Raw genomic sequence first — 17,943 nt, forward strand, 5'->3', positions numbered from 1 at the left:
TATATATATATATATATATATATATATATATATATATATATATATATATATATATATATATATATATATATATATATATATATATATATATATATATATATATATATATATATATATATATATATATATATATATATATATATATATATATATATATATATATATATATATATTAACGTTCCGTTGTTGTTACAATTGCTGGTATAGTTCTGCTTTGTTTCCTTAAGAAAGAGCAGTGGGCAAAGGGTCATGGGCAGCAAGGCTGAAAATAGAAGAGCTAATAGGTAACTCGGCCTTCAGTTTCTTCAGATTTCCACAAGTGGCTGCCAACATCTTCCCACCAAATTTCAGGTGATAAGCAGACTGCACCTTAGACTGGTCACCAATAAGACAGAGCACACACAGAGGGAAACAATCATTTACACTTATAATCATACATACCACCATTAATGGGAATCGAGCCCAAACATGCATGCACCAGAGTCAGGGGAATAAACCACTACACCTACAGGAAAATGATGGATATCAGGATAGGTTTATTGCGACCTTGTGCTGCTTTGGATGCAGTGCTACACTGAGTAAATGGATGAAACTTGCACCAGTATTCAGAAAACCATGAAAAAAAACAAGTGCTTACAGAGAAGTTAGCCAATGCTTTACCGAAAATACTCTACTCCCTACAATCTTGCATAAATACCTCCCACGGGAAGAAAGATTGGATGCCCAACATTGAATCTATCTAGACCAAATGTTTTCAAATACTCTGGAATGTGCATTTGGTGAAACTCTGGGGAGTGGAGATAACTTTCGACACAAAATCATGTGACTGAGTAAATTCTTTCAGAGTGTTTGTATATTGTATTTGTTATACTACAAATGATCAACATGTTAATTTTAAATGATCAGCATCTCTTTAATCAAATTTAGGTCTCCATCCCTTAGTATCATTGCATCAAAGTGCTCAGAGTGTGACCACACACACATGCACAAACAAGGCCTGATTAGGTGTCACTGATTAAACAGGCCTGTTGACAAATGGTTAGTTTTTTTTGTTACACTATGTGCTCAACTGCTGAATAAGTTAGACAGCGGAAATCTCAAAATTACAACTCGCATAACCTTAGTTTTACAGTTATAGTCATGAATGAATCTTTTGTCAATGGTTTACCACCGAGTTTTAGATTCAGTTAAGTGAGTGGATTTGTCTTGTTTTCTCTTTGCTTCAAAAAGTCACTAAAGGCAAAACGACAAAATAAAATGACAACTGTTTATGTTATATTGACCTCAAGTGAGCAATCTTGAAAAACTGCACCAGAAAAGAAAAAATGGCCCAAAACTCTTTCGGGTGGATGTTGACATCTCATTTGCAAATGTTATGAAAAGATACATTGAGCTGTATTGTTTGTTATGTATAGGCAGATTTTGTTTGTTGACTCTGCTCATTTTGATGAAGATCAGAACACTTTAAAAAAACAAATATTCATACTTACCTATATATATTTTCCTCCTTTTCTTCTTGACTTTGAATTTCTGTCGATCCAAATCCCATCAACTCTTCATCCCCCATAGCTCAATGATGAATCCTTCACTGGATTGGCCTGCAAAAAGACAAGTAAATAACATAAATAAATAATAAGTCATTTAATACATGTCTTTTCTATTACTGGGTATTTATTGTAGTCTGTTTTCTTATACTTTTCTAAAAAAAACAATTGTTCTTCTTCATAAATTAAATACTTTGAATGGCGGCTGGGAATTATATGTTTGTATTTCTCTCTTCTCTCACAAGTTATCATTTCAGGTTTCAATGATCATCAATGTAAGTTTTTAACTAGAGACATTACACGTGTGACAACAGGCCAGAGTTAATGTGTTCCTCTTTCCTTTTACATGGTTAGTCATTGTGCACAGAAAATGACCTCCCTTCCTATAATTTGGTTGCTTGTTTATGGAAAATTAAGTGTACTATGGACATTCTTTTTCCAGTAGAAAAACAGATACACATTGCATAAGGTCAACACATCACATAGAAATTATATCTAATAAAAATAGAAAAAAGATGAAGTTGGGCTACAGATACTTTTTTTGGCCAAGGTTTTCACTCACATTGTTTAAATTTGATTATTTATGTGGCAATGTAATAGTTCGATCATACTATAAGACATATTAGATTCTTAGTATAAATATGGACGGATGTTTTTGTAGTAATCGAATAAATACTGATAGGTTTATTGGAGGTCTAACTATTTTTTTAAATGATTTTTCTCGTGCAAGATAAACCCCAACCAATAGTGCATTTTTACAAGTACCTATCTTAATTTAATTACATTAATTAGAGATTATCCAAATTAAATGAGACTCAAAGCATCTGTATGTAATGGCACAGGGATAGGTCAAAAAATGTAGATGCCAGGTCACAATTATAATTATATTATTTTGCACAATGTTAATCGATGTTTGTATTTATTTCAAATACAAGCATAATAAAACTAATTTGAATGTTAATAAAATCAATGTAAACATAAATACAGTCTGATTATGGCACCCAATAACACACTAAAGATGGCTGGCATTGAAAGAGCCCGTTTCGGTGCCATTGTTGGAGCTAGACGTCCCCCAAAAATTAACTAGGAGGGTTGGCAGTATTTTTCAATTCATTTTGACTGGGAGAAAGTGAGAAAGTTCAATGAATGCTGCAAGTATTTTCATCTTTAAATAGAACAGTTATCTACAATGGGAACTTGTTTATTGGGTCTGAACTGTTCCAAAAGAAATATTCACAGAGCCTAGCCATGATGGGAGGGGTGTGCTCGTGTGGGTGTGTAAAAGGGAAATTCAAGGAGTGGTGGTTGTCATTTAAAAGGAGGGAAAATAACAGGCACCCCCCACAACAGCCCCTTAAGGAAGAGGCAGTGTTAATCCGTAGAGCACATAAAGGCTGCTTCACTAACCTGTCACCAATTATAGTGGAAAAGTGGGAGTTTCAAGAGTAACCTCGGAAAAAGAGCACAAACCAGTCTTATTTCCAACAGAGGCGAACACACACTAACATGGAGGAAAAGGGATGTTCTTCTGTGGAGTATTCTGTGCAACGTCTGGTTCTAGATGAGTTATGTCTGGATCAAGTAGCAAAAAAGGGCAACTGGTCCACAAAGCCAACCTTCAGAGAACAGCTGAAAAGCTTCTTCAGGTAAACAACAACAATATACATATATTAAAAAAAATAGATTTAAGAATCAGCAAGTAATGGTTGGGTGTACATATGGTTGTCGTTTTGATGTAAACTTTAATTTGAGTGGCTGTAAACATGTCAGCCAACAGGTCAGTGGTGATGAATGAAGGCCGTTATTGATAATGTTCAAGTAAAGTTGATTGATTTGGTTTATGGTAAATATTAACTTATGACATATCATAAATTACATGTATTTTGAATGAAAAATTTCACAAGACAAATTGATTTACTGGCTACAGAAGTAAGTACCGGGGTGGCCTGGTGGGTGAGCGGTTAGCACGTCGGCCTCACAGTGGGGAACCTGCATTCAAATCCAGGTCGGTCCACCTGTGAGGAGTTTGCGTGTTCTCCCAGGGCCTATGTGGGTTTTGTGGGTTATTTGTAATGCACCTCAGTAAAGTCCAAACAGTCTGTAAGCCCATTATATCTGTTTGTTTTCACACAAATACTTTTTAGCCAGTGCACAAGTTTTCAAGGCCACCCCTCATACTTTTTTTAACAGGTGTAGCAATTCTCACAAAGTAATGTCTTGTAATGCTTTGGCCGGAGCCCTGCGGTTGGCTGGCAACAAATTCAGGGCGTATACATGGGATACATTGGGATAGGCTCCATGTAATATGGTCAAATATCGCCATCCAAAGAACTGATATCTATTGTCATTTACAAGCCTAGTTTTGCTTTAAGAAATGGAAATGTATCAATGGCAACTTATCACCTGAGTTTGTGTATCATCTGAAAAAACAATGAAGCGCTTTAATGGTGATTGGTGTCTTTCTGGACTGTCACAGATGCTCAGTGCCCCGTGCAAAGGAAATAGTATTGCGCTGGATCCCTGTCCTTGGATGGTTGCCTAAATACTCCATTAAAAAAAATGCACTGGGGGATTTGATCTCTGGCTGCAGTGTGAGCATCATGCATCTACCACAGGGTAAAGTCTATGATTGTATATCATGGCAGCTTACCATTGACTCAGATTACATATGGATAATTATTAATGAATTTATTTTCATTTCCAGGTATGGCATATGCTCTTTTAGCTTCTTTGCCCCCCGTCTTTGGCCTGTACACCTCACTCTTCCCAGTTTTGGTGTATTTCATCTTTGGCACTTCCAAACACATTTCCATAGGTAAGTTAAAAAAAAGGAAACGCAGACATCCTTGCTTGAGTCTTATTAAATTAAAACATATATATTTTGTATTTTTAGGTACCTTTGCAGTGATAAGTATCATGATTGGAAGTGTGACAGAGCGGCTGGCTCCTGACAGTAACTTTCTAATTAATGGTACTAATGGCACAGGAAGTGTAAATTTGAATGAACGAGATGCTTACAGAGTCCAGATAGCTTGTTCATTGACACTCCTGGCAGGGTTCTTTCAGGTTTGTCTCTATTGTTTTTGCAAAATTGTCCCCTATGGGGAGCTTTAAAAAAAATACATTTTTAACTTTTTCTCCCCCCCCCCCCCTCTTCTAAAGATACTGCTAGGTATAGTAAGGTTTGGTTTTGTAGTCACTTACTTATCGGAACCACTAGTCCGAGGCTACACCACAGCGTCAGCGTGTCATGTGTTGGGTTCCCAGCTGAAATATTTGTTTGGTGTTAATCCAGCTCGCTTCTCTGGTCCTCTCTCACTGATTTATGTGAGTATCTCACATTAAAACTCATGCCGACATCAACATCAAACATTGTTACTATACTGGTTGTCTACTTTTTTGTTCTAATGACAGACTCTGGTGGAAATCTGTCGCCTGATACCTCAGACTGTAATACCAGAACTGGTGGTGAGTCTGGTGGCGCTCGCTGTTCTCATTGTGGTCAAAGAGATGAATGAACGCTATAGGCAGAAGCTGCCCTTGCCTATACCCATAGAACTCGTAGTGGTGAGTTCTGACAATGTCAATCATTAAACAAAACAAAACAAAAAATCTAATCTCAGTGTGTATGACTTGACTTTACATTTTTTTCCTGCAAATCAGAGGTAAGCGGTCTTGGTCATATATTACAGATTTTCTAATCATCTGTGTATTCTTATATTTGCAGATTATAGCAGCAACAATCATATCTCATTTTGTGGGCCTTCCCGAAAAATACAGCATTGACGTTGTTGGTGAGATACCGAGTGGGTGAGTGAACCTTTGTTAATTTATTATTGACTCCCTCCATTGATGAAAAGCTCTCAACAGATTAGATAGTAAAGGCAACAATGTATGTGGCGATCTAAAATTGCAGTGCTAAGACTAGGTTTTAATATGACAGTCCCAAAAATATACCATGTTGCGAAAAATAAGAAAATGAAATCGGAATACCCATAGAAAACCTACAAAGATTTAAACTCCACATAAGTAGACTGACCTGGATTTGAACCCGGGACCCCAGAGCTAGGAGGCTGACGTGCTGAGTACTCAAGTCGCCGGCCAGCAACTGTTGAAAAGAAAATATTATTATCATTAACTAATGAATGTAGTACTTCATGTCATGATTTAATTTCATTCTGGACAATTCAAAAAGTTCTTCTGTCTTATATAGTAGTATTGCAACTCGGAGAAAAAATGAATGGGATTATTAAAATATGTTAGGACAAAAGAAGAGCTGTAGAATATGTAAGATAAATATTAACAAAGGTTAAATTGAGCACACAGTCAATAATGCTTGGGTCGAGAAGAAACAACATACCAACAGATCATAGTTAAGATCGTTGAACAGAAATAGGCCAACATGTCTTTAACCTATGACTAACAAATGATTATGATCTTCCACCTAATCCTTCCTTATAAATGTTCATACCTTTCAGGCTTCAGGCCCCCAAACCCCCTGACACGACACTCTTCTCTGCGGTGATAGGCGATGCATTCGCCGTGGCCATTGTGAGCTACGCCATAGCGATTTCTCTCGGTAAAACGTTTGCTCTCAAACATGGCTACCAGGTGGATAGCAACCATGTAAGGTACGCACGTTCACACACATTGTATGTAGTACATTGGCTGTTTTCATTACAACACCTCAGATATCATTAAATGCAAACAGAATAGTTTCAAGTCTTATAAATAATAAGTCTAGTTAAGATTTTTAAGATTTATATTCCTGACTTTATCACAATTTTTGTCTTTAAAGGATGCTGAAACAGTGGCTGATTGCCGTGTAAATATTTAAACTAGTCACATGAAATCAAGTTCATTTAGACAGGCCTGAAATATCCAAAGATCGCAAAGAGCTTCACAAACACAAAATTGACATTACAATAATTCACCAATAATTCATAACCCTTACAATTCAGTATCCACAAAAACTATCGGCCACTATACAGGCTGACTGAAGTCAAAGAGACAGAAATATAAACAATCAACAGATGCATAAACTTCACAGGAATTGAAAATGCATTTGTTAATCAGTGCACAGTCAGCTTACTAAATGAATCAAGTTGTTAAGTAAACATACCTGTCAACTGGTACGTTCTCGCCGTAATTGGTACAACTGAAAGCCCATTTTTATATTGGTACGCTGTACACATGAAAATGGTACGCTAAACGGTGATTTTGAGAAAAAAAAATAAATTAAGGCACTTTCTAGCCATTTTTCACCATCCGCCATTGTTTCTTCCCGGAAACGCATGTCTGCCAAGTGATATATGTACCGGCGCCTCTGATTGGCTAAAAAAAAAAGATCATGATAAACATTTCGTTTTGTAACACTTTCACCATGTGATTTCCGTTTCCTGTTCCCTTGTTTATGTTTACTTTCATTTGCAAAAAATTACAAAAAAGTAAAGTGGTAAGATTTTCCATGTATTTATACATATATGTAAGGGCGAAAACAAAATTTGGTAAGATCACAAATGGTTCGAGGTTGACAGGTATGAGTAAACCTTCGTCAAGTGCTACCATTACCCAAAATTCTCCATCCTGTTAAACATTGCATAATATACCATTCACATTGTGTTACTCAATTTCTCTTTCCTCACTATTTAATCATTTACGTTCCTCTAAAAACAGTCAAACTAAGACTTATACTTATTGGAAAAAAAAACGTCCGAAAACGTAGATTTATTTTGGTATTTTTGACAGTTATGCGTAAAGTCGTGTGAAGCAGAGCACTCTGGTGCTTAAGAGCTACTTTAATGAATCATTAATGCTGAACAAGCCTAATGCACACTTGTGCTTCTTAGATATGCCTGCCAATGCTTTCAGTTTGCAAATAATGTGTTGACATAGCTATAAAGTTAATGAACAGTACACTAATGTCATTGAACCAAAGACTGTACACACTTTTCTCATGTCATAGGGTGATTAACCACTGTAAATGTATTTAAATGCAAAGTATTGTGTGGTTTATTTTTGTTATCCTCCCAGGAGCTGGTAGCTCTCGGACTTAGCAACACCATTGGCAGCTGTTTTCAGTGTTATACCGTGACTTGCTCAATGTCTCGAAGCCTTGTCCAAGAAAGCACCGGAGGAAAGACACAAGTAATCAAAAGTTTCATTGAAAAAGTCCTCATTTTACAAAATTTTCTGGCTATCTTTATGGAATGTATTGTGCTTTTATTACCAGGTGGCTGGACTGATTTCTTCTGTTGTCGTTCTGATAACAGTGTTGAAAATAGGATCTCTTTTTGAAGATCTTCCCAAGGTAACTGCAGTTTGACGGCAGATATTTTACTTTCAGAAAGGTCAAATGCCTTCCTCTGAAATTATCTGGAATCTTTTAACCATTATTTCGCTCCCTGCATTTTAATGATGTGACTTTTTGCTTTGTCTTGCTTGTTTGTGCATGTTCTACACTACAGGCTGTCTTATCGACTATCGTGTTTGTGAACTTAAAAGGAATGTTTAAGCAGTTTATGGACGTGCCTATGCTGTGGAAGACCAACAAGGTTGATTTGGTATGAATAAATAGTACTTACTAGCCAAGATCAACTAGGCTTACTTAGCTTTTCATTAGTTTTAAATGATTTGATTTTACTGCCCTCTAGCTTGTGTGGCTGGTAACCTTCGTAAGCACCATTCTGCTTAATTTGGACTTGGGTTTGGCGGTGTCCATTGCCTTCTCTCTGCTGACGGTTATCTTCAGGACACAGCTGTACGTACACCTTATTACTAACACCTAAACATAATATATATTTATATTGTCATGTGAGGCGTTTTTATGTTTTGTGTTGTCCTCTCTCCTAGGCCACGCTATTCGATCTTGGGCCAAGTGCCAGGCACCAATTTGTATCTGGATATCGACTCATATAAGGAGGTAAAAAGAATATCAATGCAACAATGCCTTTCAACTGGAAAGATATTAGAACACAGAGCATTATCAAATAAACTATTGATGATATCAACATGGAAAAAAAACAATGATTGGTTGGTTAATCATTGCCACAATTGCAAAAAAAAAAAAAGAAACAACATTAAGTACAATTATCCCCATGATCCAGTGGTTTACTGCCTTAAAATTAAAGGCAAGGCAAACTTATATTTGTATGGCAAAATTTAACCAAAGGCAATTTAAAAAAATGAAATACGTAACCATCTACTTAAAAAAAACATCAAATTATATTTACTATGCAGTGCTAAATGGGCTGACAATGAATGATCATTATCTACCAGCCCCTTCCATTTCTAATAAATTGGAAGTCAATTGGAATGAATGGCATTGAAACTTGATCATTCATCACCAGCCATCCTAGTTTAAATGTATTGAAGGTCTATCACATCAATGGCAGTAAATGGGTTACACTAGCTAATGCTGGAGTCCAAGAATCACACTTCATTGTAAAAGCAATGTACGATTTTGACTACAGGCTAAAGAAATTCCTGGAATTAAAATCTTCCGTTCTTCTGCAACTATCTATTACACCAATGCTGAGATGTACTTGGAGGCCTTACAAGAGAAAGTATGTGTTTGTCCCCGAATATATCGAGCTTTGCATTTTGATGCCTGATTGCTACTTAAGTCTCAATCTTACACTCCAAATTTTGACTTGTTTGACTAGAGCGGCATTCGAATCGCCAAACTGCTGGCTGCAAAGAAAAAAGAAGCAGAAATAATGAAGAAACAGAGTAAGAAAGACAAAAATGACCAAAACCACCAGGTATGTTACATTAAATTTGGACTTGAAATGTTATGGTCACTTAAAAATAACCACAAAATATATAAATAGTCTCCTTTTTTCCTTCCCAGAGGCCCAGCAATCACCTCAATGGCATATTCTCTTTTGGAAAGAAAAAAACCCCTACAGAAGAAAAAGGAAACAATTTAGAGCCTGAAGAAACCCCAAACTTGATAGAATGTCCAGCTCATGAACTGGGTAACGGCCATGTGAACAATGCTTATGAATCTGACACATGTGACTTTAAATCCAACACGGCATCCCAGCAGTCAGACACAATCACTCAGGCTTCTAAGGACAGTGATGACAAGATATTCCCAACTGACATTCCTCACAGCCTCATTTTGGACCTCTCAACAACCAATTTTTTGGACACCGTGGCTGTCAAGACCTTGAAAAATGTACATGACTACCCTGAGGAGCAAGGTTTTTTTGCTCTGAAATGTTCTATAAATGTTTGCTTTTTTTCCAATCCAGATATTCAGGGACTTGGGAGAAATTGGTGTTGGGGTCTATCTCAGTGATTGTCAAGGTCAGTGGTTTTCCAAATAGTCAAGGCACTGAAATTTGTAAAACATTAGAAAAAGTTTAGGATATTCTGTTAAAATGCAATTTGAATTAACGAGTAGCTATCCTAAATATGGCCGTCACAACTGTTTTGAACGTAGGTCATGCCTAAATTTCATCCAAAGCCAAATATCCTTAACTTTTTTTCCCAACTCGTGTGTTCTGTGTTTATATAAATACTACATGCTCTTCAATCTGGTCAAATATTAGCCCATGTGGTGAAGGAGCTGGAAAGAGCAAATTTCTTCTCCGCATCCATCCCAAAGAGCAGGATTTTCCCCACTATTCATGATGCAGTGCTTCACATTCTGGATAAAATGGGACAGACCGACAACTTCCACGTGAGTTGGCCATGTTTGAATCATTTACATGAGATTCATGAGGTCACAGCTCAAATCTATCGTTCGCTTTGCCAGGATGTTTTCTTCATCACCGAGATGTGACCACCAGAGGACAGCCTTTTCCAGCTCGCCATACTCCTCTGACCCTTGTTGGTGTGCTGGCATTCCATTGCTAACCATTGTCTCCTCCCCTACATGGGAAGAAAATCCAGCACCTTAACGTGGGGGTGCAATTTCCATGGAAATGTAGGGAGCCGTTGCTCAGACAAGACGCTTTTTGTTATATTGTCTAATGAGATGAGCCAGTATTTCTTCACTCTAGCGCTCATGCTCCGTGGCTCTTAGAGAGGGGGTAGAGTGTGAGAATTTTACACTGGAGTAATAGCAGTGTGTATTTATAGCCTATGTGAGTCTACTAAAGAGTGAGCAGAAGGTTGCTTAGGTAAGGAAATCCAAAACAACACTATTTTAAAGTAGTTTGGTCATTTCAATGTTCGTTGAAAAAGCAACTTCAAAGGGTGAATGACCATGAATTGTAGCAATTGTTCAACAATTGTCAGTATAAATCTTAGATCTCTTACAATAAGAGATCAGGTAAGGCTGGTTTTGTACTGTGTCAGTATTGTCAATATCCAATTATGCTGACATTTTTGGTTTACTTCTATTTCAAAGACCCAAGATCATGTTGGCAGTCAATTGGCGTGACACTCATCGATTGTATGTCAATATCTATGTCTAGATCTTTATTTTATTAAAACACTGAATTGCACATCTCTATAATCTATTGTAGCGTACAGCCATGCCATCCATTATCACTCAAATCGGTAAGAAACTCATACATGTACACCCACAATACTGATTCACAATAACAGTACATGTATAAAGTATGCAATACAAGTGCAGTTATTTTGAAGTCACTACAAGTCAATTTATTTTCAATAATGGCTCCATTAGAATTGGTGAGGTGTGCCATTGTTTTTAATTCCAAAATCGTTGACCTTTAGTCTAATTTCCCAGATTGGATCCAATAAATTCCTGAAACTAATGCATTCATCCATTCATGACAAATGTACTAATGCATGCATGCAATCTTTCCCAACAAAAATCGCTAGGAGCCACTTATTATTGCTGTAATAAACACAATGAAAACAAAGGCATTACTAATTCTAATGAAATGACCACTTTCTTCTGCATTCTTTCCATTTTACAGCTGCGCACATATGCAAGTTTGTTACTGGCACTTGTCTTGAATGTTTACTTATACGTATCTCTGCCTAATTACCGGCTACCTTTATTAAAGAAATGGAGCAATCATGTGCCTGCTATTTGGAAAGGGGAAGAAACTGAACTTTTTACTGCAATAAACTGCAATTCATGAAATTGAATCATCACCCGTTGAGTTTCCTGGTTTGAAACATACTTAAAACCAAAACACAAATGTAAATAAATGGAAGACACTTCTTTTTAATTCACATTTGAAATTAGAACTGATGCGTAGTTATGATAGTAAGTGATAGAGGAACAATAGTAACTGGTGAGGTAAGGTCTATATTTGTTCAGCTTTCAAGTTTAACAGTACTGTGTGTGTATGATTTTATAATTTTACTAGGCGTTTATTTGGGGTTAACTGATTTGAAGGACAACATGGGCTTTGCTCCAATTGATCTTTCAGATAACACTTTCAGAGAGACGAATACTCTTGGAATCCGCCTGTAGTACGGCTTCATTTTCGGCAAGAAATATCTCCAGGTGATGCCTGCCCCATCTTGGCGATATGAGGCGCATCCATCGCTACAAATCCAAATGAGAGTGAATGGGAGGGAATGGCCGCAATGCTACAGATTTGAAATGTGAAGAGTAGACAAAAAGATTTCATGCAGATCCGATAAACTCACCTCCCGCAGTGATCCATGGGAGCGAAGCAGCTTGTAGATAGCAGTGAGGGGGATACACAGCATGGAAGAAAGGGCCAAAGCCCAGCCAAAAAGTTCACCCCACAATGGGTATGTGTACACATTGTTGTATGTTAGAGGGGTGTAGTTTAGGACGTGGAAGAGAAACACTCCCTGGAGACACATGGAAAGGTCAGATATTTGGCACCATAGGTGAAAACATCCAAAACGGCACTTACAATGCAGACAAGGGGTGTAATGTAGGACCAGCACCACTTCATGTAGGGGAGGGGCTTATACCCAATCATGCGAACCACATCGCCCATGAAACGGTCCGCTCCTGAGAGTGGTGAAGTTAAAAGGCATGTCCACTGGATCAACTTTTGTGATCAATAGCAAGCACTGTGAATGTAGGGCTTGTCTTACCATAGACCCAAGCGATGACCACACACTCCCAGAAAGCCTGCCACAGCAGAGTGATACCACTTGCAGAGTAGTAGTCAAACAGCTGGAACACATACATCCCTCCCTGGCGGAAAATTATTTAGAATTTCTTACTTTGAATACCCACTTTGACAGTTTGCATCAATAAAAAAAGACATGAAGACAAATAGTCTACTTTGAGGCAATACTGCATGATCAATCACTGCCAACCCTTCCAGTTTAAATGGAATAAATGCCAATCACCATCAACAGCAACCAATAAGCTTATCTTGAATTATTCATCTGAAGGGTGCAAATTTATGAAGCAATAACACAATTGTACCTCAGTGATCATGGCTACATCAATGAGGAGACAGGTGCCACAGCAGACGGCTGCCATCACCTCTCGCCGCAAGTATCGCTTGGACATATTATGAGGAATCATGTCCATGATTCCGGTTAGGAAACCCTCAACCCCAACAAACTGTGGGAAAAAAATGGCCGTGGAGTCAGCTGTGCTAACTGAGATGCACATGTGTAGGATTTAAAAATGTTCATTAATAAACCTAACTAACAATTCAGAAATATGCCCATGCAATGACATGAAGCACAGTATTTAGCTTTGTAGTAAAAAAAAAAAAAAAACATTGCTAGAATATTAAAGCCAAGTTGGGTACCAAGTTATCTGTTGAGAAGTTGTCCAACAGACCAATATAGGGATTGTCCATTTTACCTGACTGTCCAAGCCCAATAGGAGCAACATAAAAAAGAAGAGTGCTGCCCAGAATGGTGCAAATGGCATCAAAGTTACAGCCTTGGGGTAGGCTATAAAGGCTAGCCCGGGTCCTACACAACAACAAACAGTTCAACATTAATGTCATTTAGTCATAACGTGGATATTCCCTAGTTGTTTTTCATGGATACCTCAGCATAATACTTACCACTTTCTGCTACATTACTAATGTCCACACCTTGCTCTGCTGCCATGAAGCCCAACACAGAGAACACAACAAAGCCTGCAAAAAAGCTGGTCCCGCTGTTAATGACCGCCAGCACGAACACATCTCTAGAAACATAAAAGATGGATTATACAAAACACACATTTTACTACATTGTTGGTCAAAAGGTTCCAAATGGAGATAAATCAAGTTAATGAGATGTGTCCATGATCTCTCCGTTAGTCTTGGTTTTTAAACTCACTGGTAACAGTTGTAATGAAAGCGGTTGTAGCTGCCCAGTGCAGTCAGTGCACCCAAACCGATGGCATAGGAGAAGAAAATCTGGGTACCAGCGTCAACCCAAACCTACCCAAAAAAAGTGCTTTACTTGGCCAATCAGAAAAAACAGACAATGATACAATTATGAGTCTACCTGTGCTTCTTTTAGTTTTGACCAGTCCGGTTTCAGGTAGTACACAATCCCATCTATTGCTCCAGGTAGGGTGACGCCATGTACCAAAAGAATAAACAGAACCACATATGGAAACAGAGCAGTGAAATATATGACCTAAAGGAAGAATGAAAAATGCTAATTAATAAAGGTAGACCTTTAGTTTAGTCTAGTGAAAAAAAAAAAACATTTGAGTGCAAGAAACTAGATTCAATGTTTCCAATGTGTAAAAGGATCCGTTATGCTGATAATGACTGACTAGGTCAATGTGTGAAAATCCATTTTATGTATGCAGCAGCTGGGAATTTGGTAGAACTCTGCTGTGTGCTTATGTACAGTAAATGGCTGCAATTAACGAGTTTTACGGGACTAACAAGGTTTTGTCAAGTGTTGAGGGAACAAGAATGCATCAGACACTACATTACAAGTCTACAAAGTTTGTGTATATCCAGTGTAGGCTTGCAAATAAAGGATACAAACTTAGGATCAACTGAAAAAAAAGCAATCCCTACCTTCCCTGTGGATTTGACCCCTTTCCATATGCAGAAGTAAACAATGATCCAGGTAATAATGAGGCACACTGCTACCTCGTAGTTGACTTTACCAGGCTCATGAAGCCCATTAGACAGATGGAGAACTTTGTGCCTGCAAAATACATCAAAAATGCTTGTCATGATTCATCTATTTAAAAAGAGTCATTTTTAAAAGGGAGTTTGCCAAGAATAATGAATCAGAAAAATGTCATATCATACTCCCAAAACTCGATGACTGGTGAGTGCATGTCTTCCGTTGTGCAGTTGTTACGATGGATTGAGATGTTTGAGAACACTTTTGATGAGACTTCGCTGTTGTTGCATGTTCGACTGAAGTTCAATGTACACTTGTTTGTGTTCCAAGGGTTTCCACAGGTGGCCCATGGAAGTTCATTGGTGAAAGAATGGTAGAGAAAGTAGAGACCCCACACCAGAACCATGATGTAGTAGGTGTTGCAGAAGAACACAATCACCATTGAGGCCAAGCCCAACCCTATTAGGGAGAACCGCAAAGAGACCATGAGCGAATGGAGTAAAAGTGGTTTTGACGCTACTAAGTGGTACCTTGGAAAAGAGGTGCAATGTTCCAGGCGGCAAGCCCTCCCTGCTTCATGAATTGTCCCAAAGCAATTTCCAGAAAGAAGACGGGAATGCCCCCAATGAACACTACCAGCAAGTAGGGGATGAGGAAAACACCTGCGAAAGGGGAGAAAAAAAAAAACATTGTCAATTTTCACATAAGGATTACGGTATTTCATTTTTTTATGGAAAAACCCAAAAAAACTTATTTATTAAATCTGCTAGTCACCTCAATAATGGTATACACTAATTGATTTGCTGTTTGAGAAAAGAACATTCAAAATATCATCACATACAGTAGCAAAAATCACAATGTTTATCATTCAGCCTGAATCATTAATAATTAAAATTTAGCAACACCGCTATTTTTTCTATTTTTTATTTTTCGCATAGAGGCCTTTTGAAAAGTCAGTGAAGCTCACCTCCTCCATTCTTGTAGCAAAGGTAAGGAAAGCGCCACACATTGCCCAAGCCTACAGCAAAACCCACACAGGACATGATGAAGTCCATTTGTCTGGTCCATTGTTCTCTTTCTTTCTCCTCTTCAGAGGCTTTATGCTGGTCCAGTGACACTATTTCAGCTGTTACACTTGCATCGCATGATGGGCTTCCATCACACATTGGCACTAGGGGGTTAAAAGACTCCCCACCTCCTTCAAAAAGGTCTCCTGCTTCCATGTTTCAGATAGTGCTTCAACCTAAAAAAAGAATGAATTGGACCAATTATACAAAAAAACATCACATTTTGTATTTTATAAATCAATCTATGCATATATCACAGTAGGCAATTGTACTTGTTTTCTTTAGAGGAGCTATAAACAATAGTTTTGGATTGATGATTGCTGATGCACGTGTGGTACCACCTAAATGTCACTAAATAGTTTAAATGTAAAAGACAAGCGATTAAAGTTAATTTAAATGTAAAAGACAGTGTCATATTATTATTTAAATGATTAGAACAGTCTTACCTTTACTTACAATTAATTGGAGAGAAACGCACATCCGTTTTTGGAGAACTACCTTTTATTTAACCTTACATCCGTTTTTGGACGACTACCTTTTATTCAAACTTATCAGTTTTTGGAAGAATACCTTTTATTGAAACTTCTTCATTGTGTATAGTATCACGTGTTTCAGAATTTACTGTTGATTTTTTGTAGTTACTGCTCAGTTGCGCATCTTTTTATTCATTTGTATGGTATCGACAATTGAAAATATCTATTTGATCTATCTATCGATCTTCTATCTATTCTATTTATTATACCTTGATTATTTTGCTGTCACTTTTGTTTTTGGAAGGCTTCAGTTAAATGCCCCCGCAGTTCCTGATGGTGGGATTTGTGGCTCAAGAGCTCAGGCAACGGCGGTCAAATATGAGAAGAGGAGCAAGTGTTGGGAGACGCGTGGAAGGTGTCCGAAGGCTGGAGGAGACTCAAAAGCCGTCGACGAAGCACTTGAAAGTAAGCCTGAAGAATCTCATTGATGGCCCCTAACTAAAGAAGACACACAGCAGGTTGCGGATACTTTACTTCGCTTGTAGGAAAATCTGATCTGGTTGGTCCTATGGGAAAATGTTGGTGTCTAAACAGTCAGCCGCTTCTTCACGTGATGTTCCTTCCACTCGCCATTCCTACTATGACACAGAAAACGTTCCGAACGGAGTCTTTAAAATGAAGGCAATCCACGTGGCGAGTCGACGTACGACCTGCAACGCGTTCAAGGAAAGGTGAGTCAACAATCAATATCAAAGAAGATGTCAATCTGTGATTCAAGAAGCGTCGTCCAACGTCAGACCAGACGCATTTTTACAACGTAATCTGAAAGTTATTTTTATTTTTTTTTACCATGATTTGGAAATACGAGCAGTTACTTACTGTGTTTAAGATGTTCCAAGATGAGTACATTTTCGCTCCTTTTTTTGTTTTACTCCATCCTTAAAATCAGTTCTCCTCGAATGGCCTGCAACAGCAAAATATGACCGCTAGAGGTCAGCCTGTTCCAGGTGACCATGGTCCTCTCTTCATTCCTCTCTTACTGATGGCGTTCCATTGCTCACCATTGGTTCACATGATCTCCTCCCCCTCTCCTTCTACCGCTTGACATGGGGGCTCAGTTGCCATGGAAACGCAGGGAGCCGTTGCTCAGACAACAGGGTTTTTATGATATTGGTCTTTAATGAGATGACCTAGCTATATGACATTAAGGTGCTTTAACTTGTTTACTCTCAGAAGCAGTTTGAGTAGGACAATATAACGTAGGACTTAATTGGAATGAGTATTTATAGCCTCCATGGGAAGCGAAAGAATGAGAAGAAGGGAAAACTAAAATGGCAGACGCTTTGTGTGAAATGTTGACATGTAATGGAGGGTTTGCTGATTTTATGATACATTTGATTAAGGGATGTTAATTGTGTCATCTGGGCTATTCCAACAGGTTTAATCAACACTTTCTTTCTGCCTGATTAATATTTTTTTGACTGCAAATGTGCTATAAAGGCATTCCGAGTTGAGTACATATGTTCGAAGAGGGCACTGCTGAACACATGTAGGTGTATTTACGGCCAGTATTCACACCGGATTCTGCTGACTTCTAGACCTCCCTTCTATTTGTAGGACACAGTGTCATCTTGCCATTTCATTTTATGCCATTTCTATATTTGTGAATGAGCACTGATGGCTGGGCAGCCCGGTAGAGAGAGTGGTTTGCGTGTCGGCCTCACAGCTCTAGGGTCCTGGGTTTAAATCCAGGTCACGTCCACCTATGTGGAGTTTTCGTGTTCTCCCCGGGCCTGTGTGGGTTTCCTCACACATTCCAAAAAACATACATGGTAGGCTGGTTGGACACTCCAAATTACACCTAGGTATGAGTGTGAGTGCCTGGTTGTCCATCTCCTG

General features: G+C 38.2%; 2 protein-coding genes and 1 long non-coding RNA gene across 3 annotated transcripts; 1 reads left to right on the top strand and 2 right to left on the bottom strand.

The window, feature by feature from the left end:
* Nucleotides 1–194: 194 nt before the first annotated feature.
* LOC144197038 (uncharacterized) lies at nucleotides 195–5,657 on the bottom strand. Its single transcript, XR_013326463.1, has 3 exons — nucleotides 5,584–5,657; nucleotides 1,491–1,598; nucleotides 195–375 (listed from the first exon to the last, which is right to left on the bottom strand). It is a non-coding gene; the product is annotated as an uncharacterized LOC144197038 (long non-coding RNA).
* On the top strand, nucleotides 2,860–11,002 carry LOC144196934 (solute carrier family 26 member 6-like). The gene is made up of 19 exons (XM_077717453.1): nucleotides 2,860–3,190; nucleotides 4,021–4,160; nucleotides 4,249–4,359; nucleotides 4,438–4,610; nucleotides 4,707–4,871; nucleotides 4,959–5,111; nucleotides 5,272–5,354; nucleotides 6,023–6,170; nucleotides 7,578–7,691; nucleotides 7,777–7,854; nucleotides 8,012–8,107; nucleotides 8,198–8,304; nucleotides 8,397–8,466; nucleotides 9,017–9,109; nucleotides 9,209–9,307; nucleotides 9,397–9,726; nucleotides 9,803–9,857; nucleotides 10,103–10,233; nucleotides 10,309–11,002. Exons 1-19 carry the CDS (start codon nucleotides 3,051–3,053, stop codon nucleotides 10,333–10,335), a joined length of 2,313 nt encoding a protein of 770 aa, XP_077573579.1. The 5' UTR covers nucleotides 2,860–3,050; the 3' UTR covers nucleotides 10,336–11,002.
* LOC144196989 (sodium- and chloride-dependent creatine transporter 1-like) lies at nucleotides 10,947–17,123 on the bottom strand. Its single transcript, XM_077717514.1, has 15 exons — nucleotides 16,924–17,123; nucleotides 16,314–16,754; nucleotides 15,472–15,747; nucleotides 15,035–15,166; nucleotides 14,690–14,963; nucleotides 14,450–14,582; nucleotides 13,920–14,054; nucleotides 13,749–13,852; nucleotides 13,490–13,614; nucleotides 13,282–13,394; nucleotides 12,892–13,032; nucleotides 12,552–12,654; nucleotides 12,365–12,465; nucleotides 12,129–12,299; nucleotides 10,947–12,024 (listed from the first exon to the last, which is right to left on the bottom strand). Exons 3-15 carry the CDS (start codon nucleotides 15,725–15,727, stop codon nucleotides 11,902–11,904), a joined length of 1,911 nt encoding a protein of 636 aa, XP_077573640.1. The 5' UTR covers nucleotides 15,728–15,747; nucleotides 16,314–16,754; nucleotides 16,924–17,123; the 3' UTR covers nucleotides 10,947–11,901.
* Between the last annotated feature and the right edge of the window lie 820 nt (nucleotides 17,124–17,943).

This window comes from Stigmatopora nigra, chromosome 1 (genome assembly GCF_051989575.1).
Source record: "Stigmatopora nigra isolate UIUO_SnigA chromosome 1, RoL_Snig_1.1, whole genome shotgun sequence".
In the NCBI taxonomy this organism is placed as follows: Eukaryota; Metazoa; Chordata; class Actinopteri; order Syngnathiformes; family Syngnathidae; genus Stigmatopora; species Stigmatopora nigra.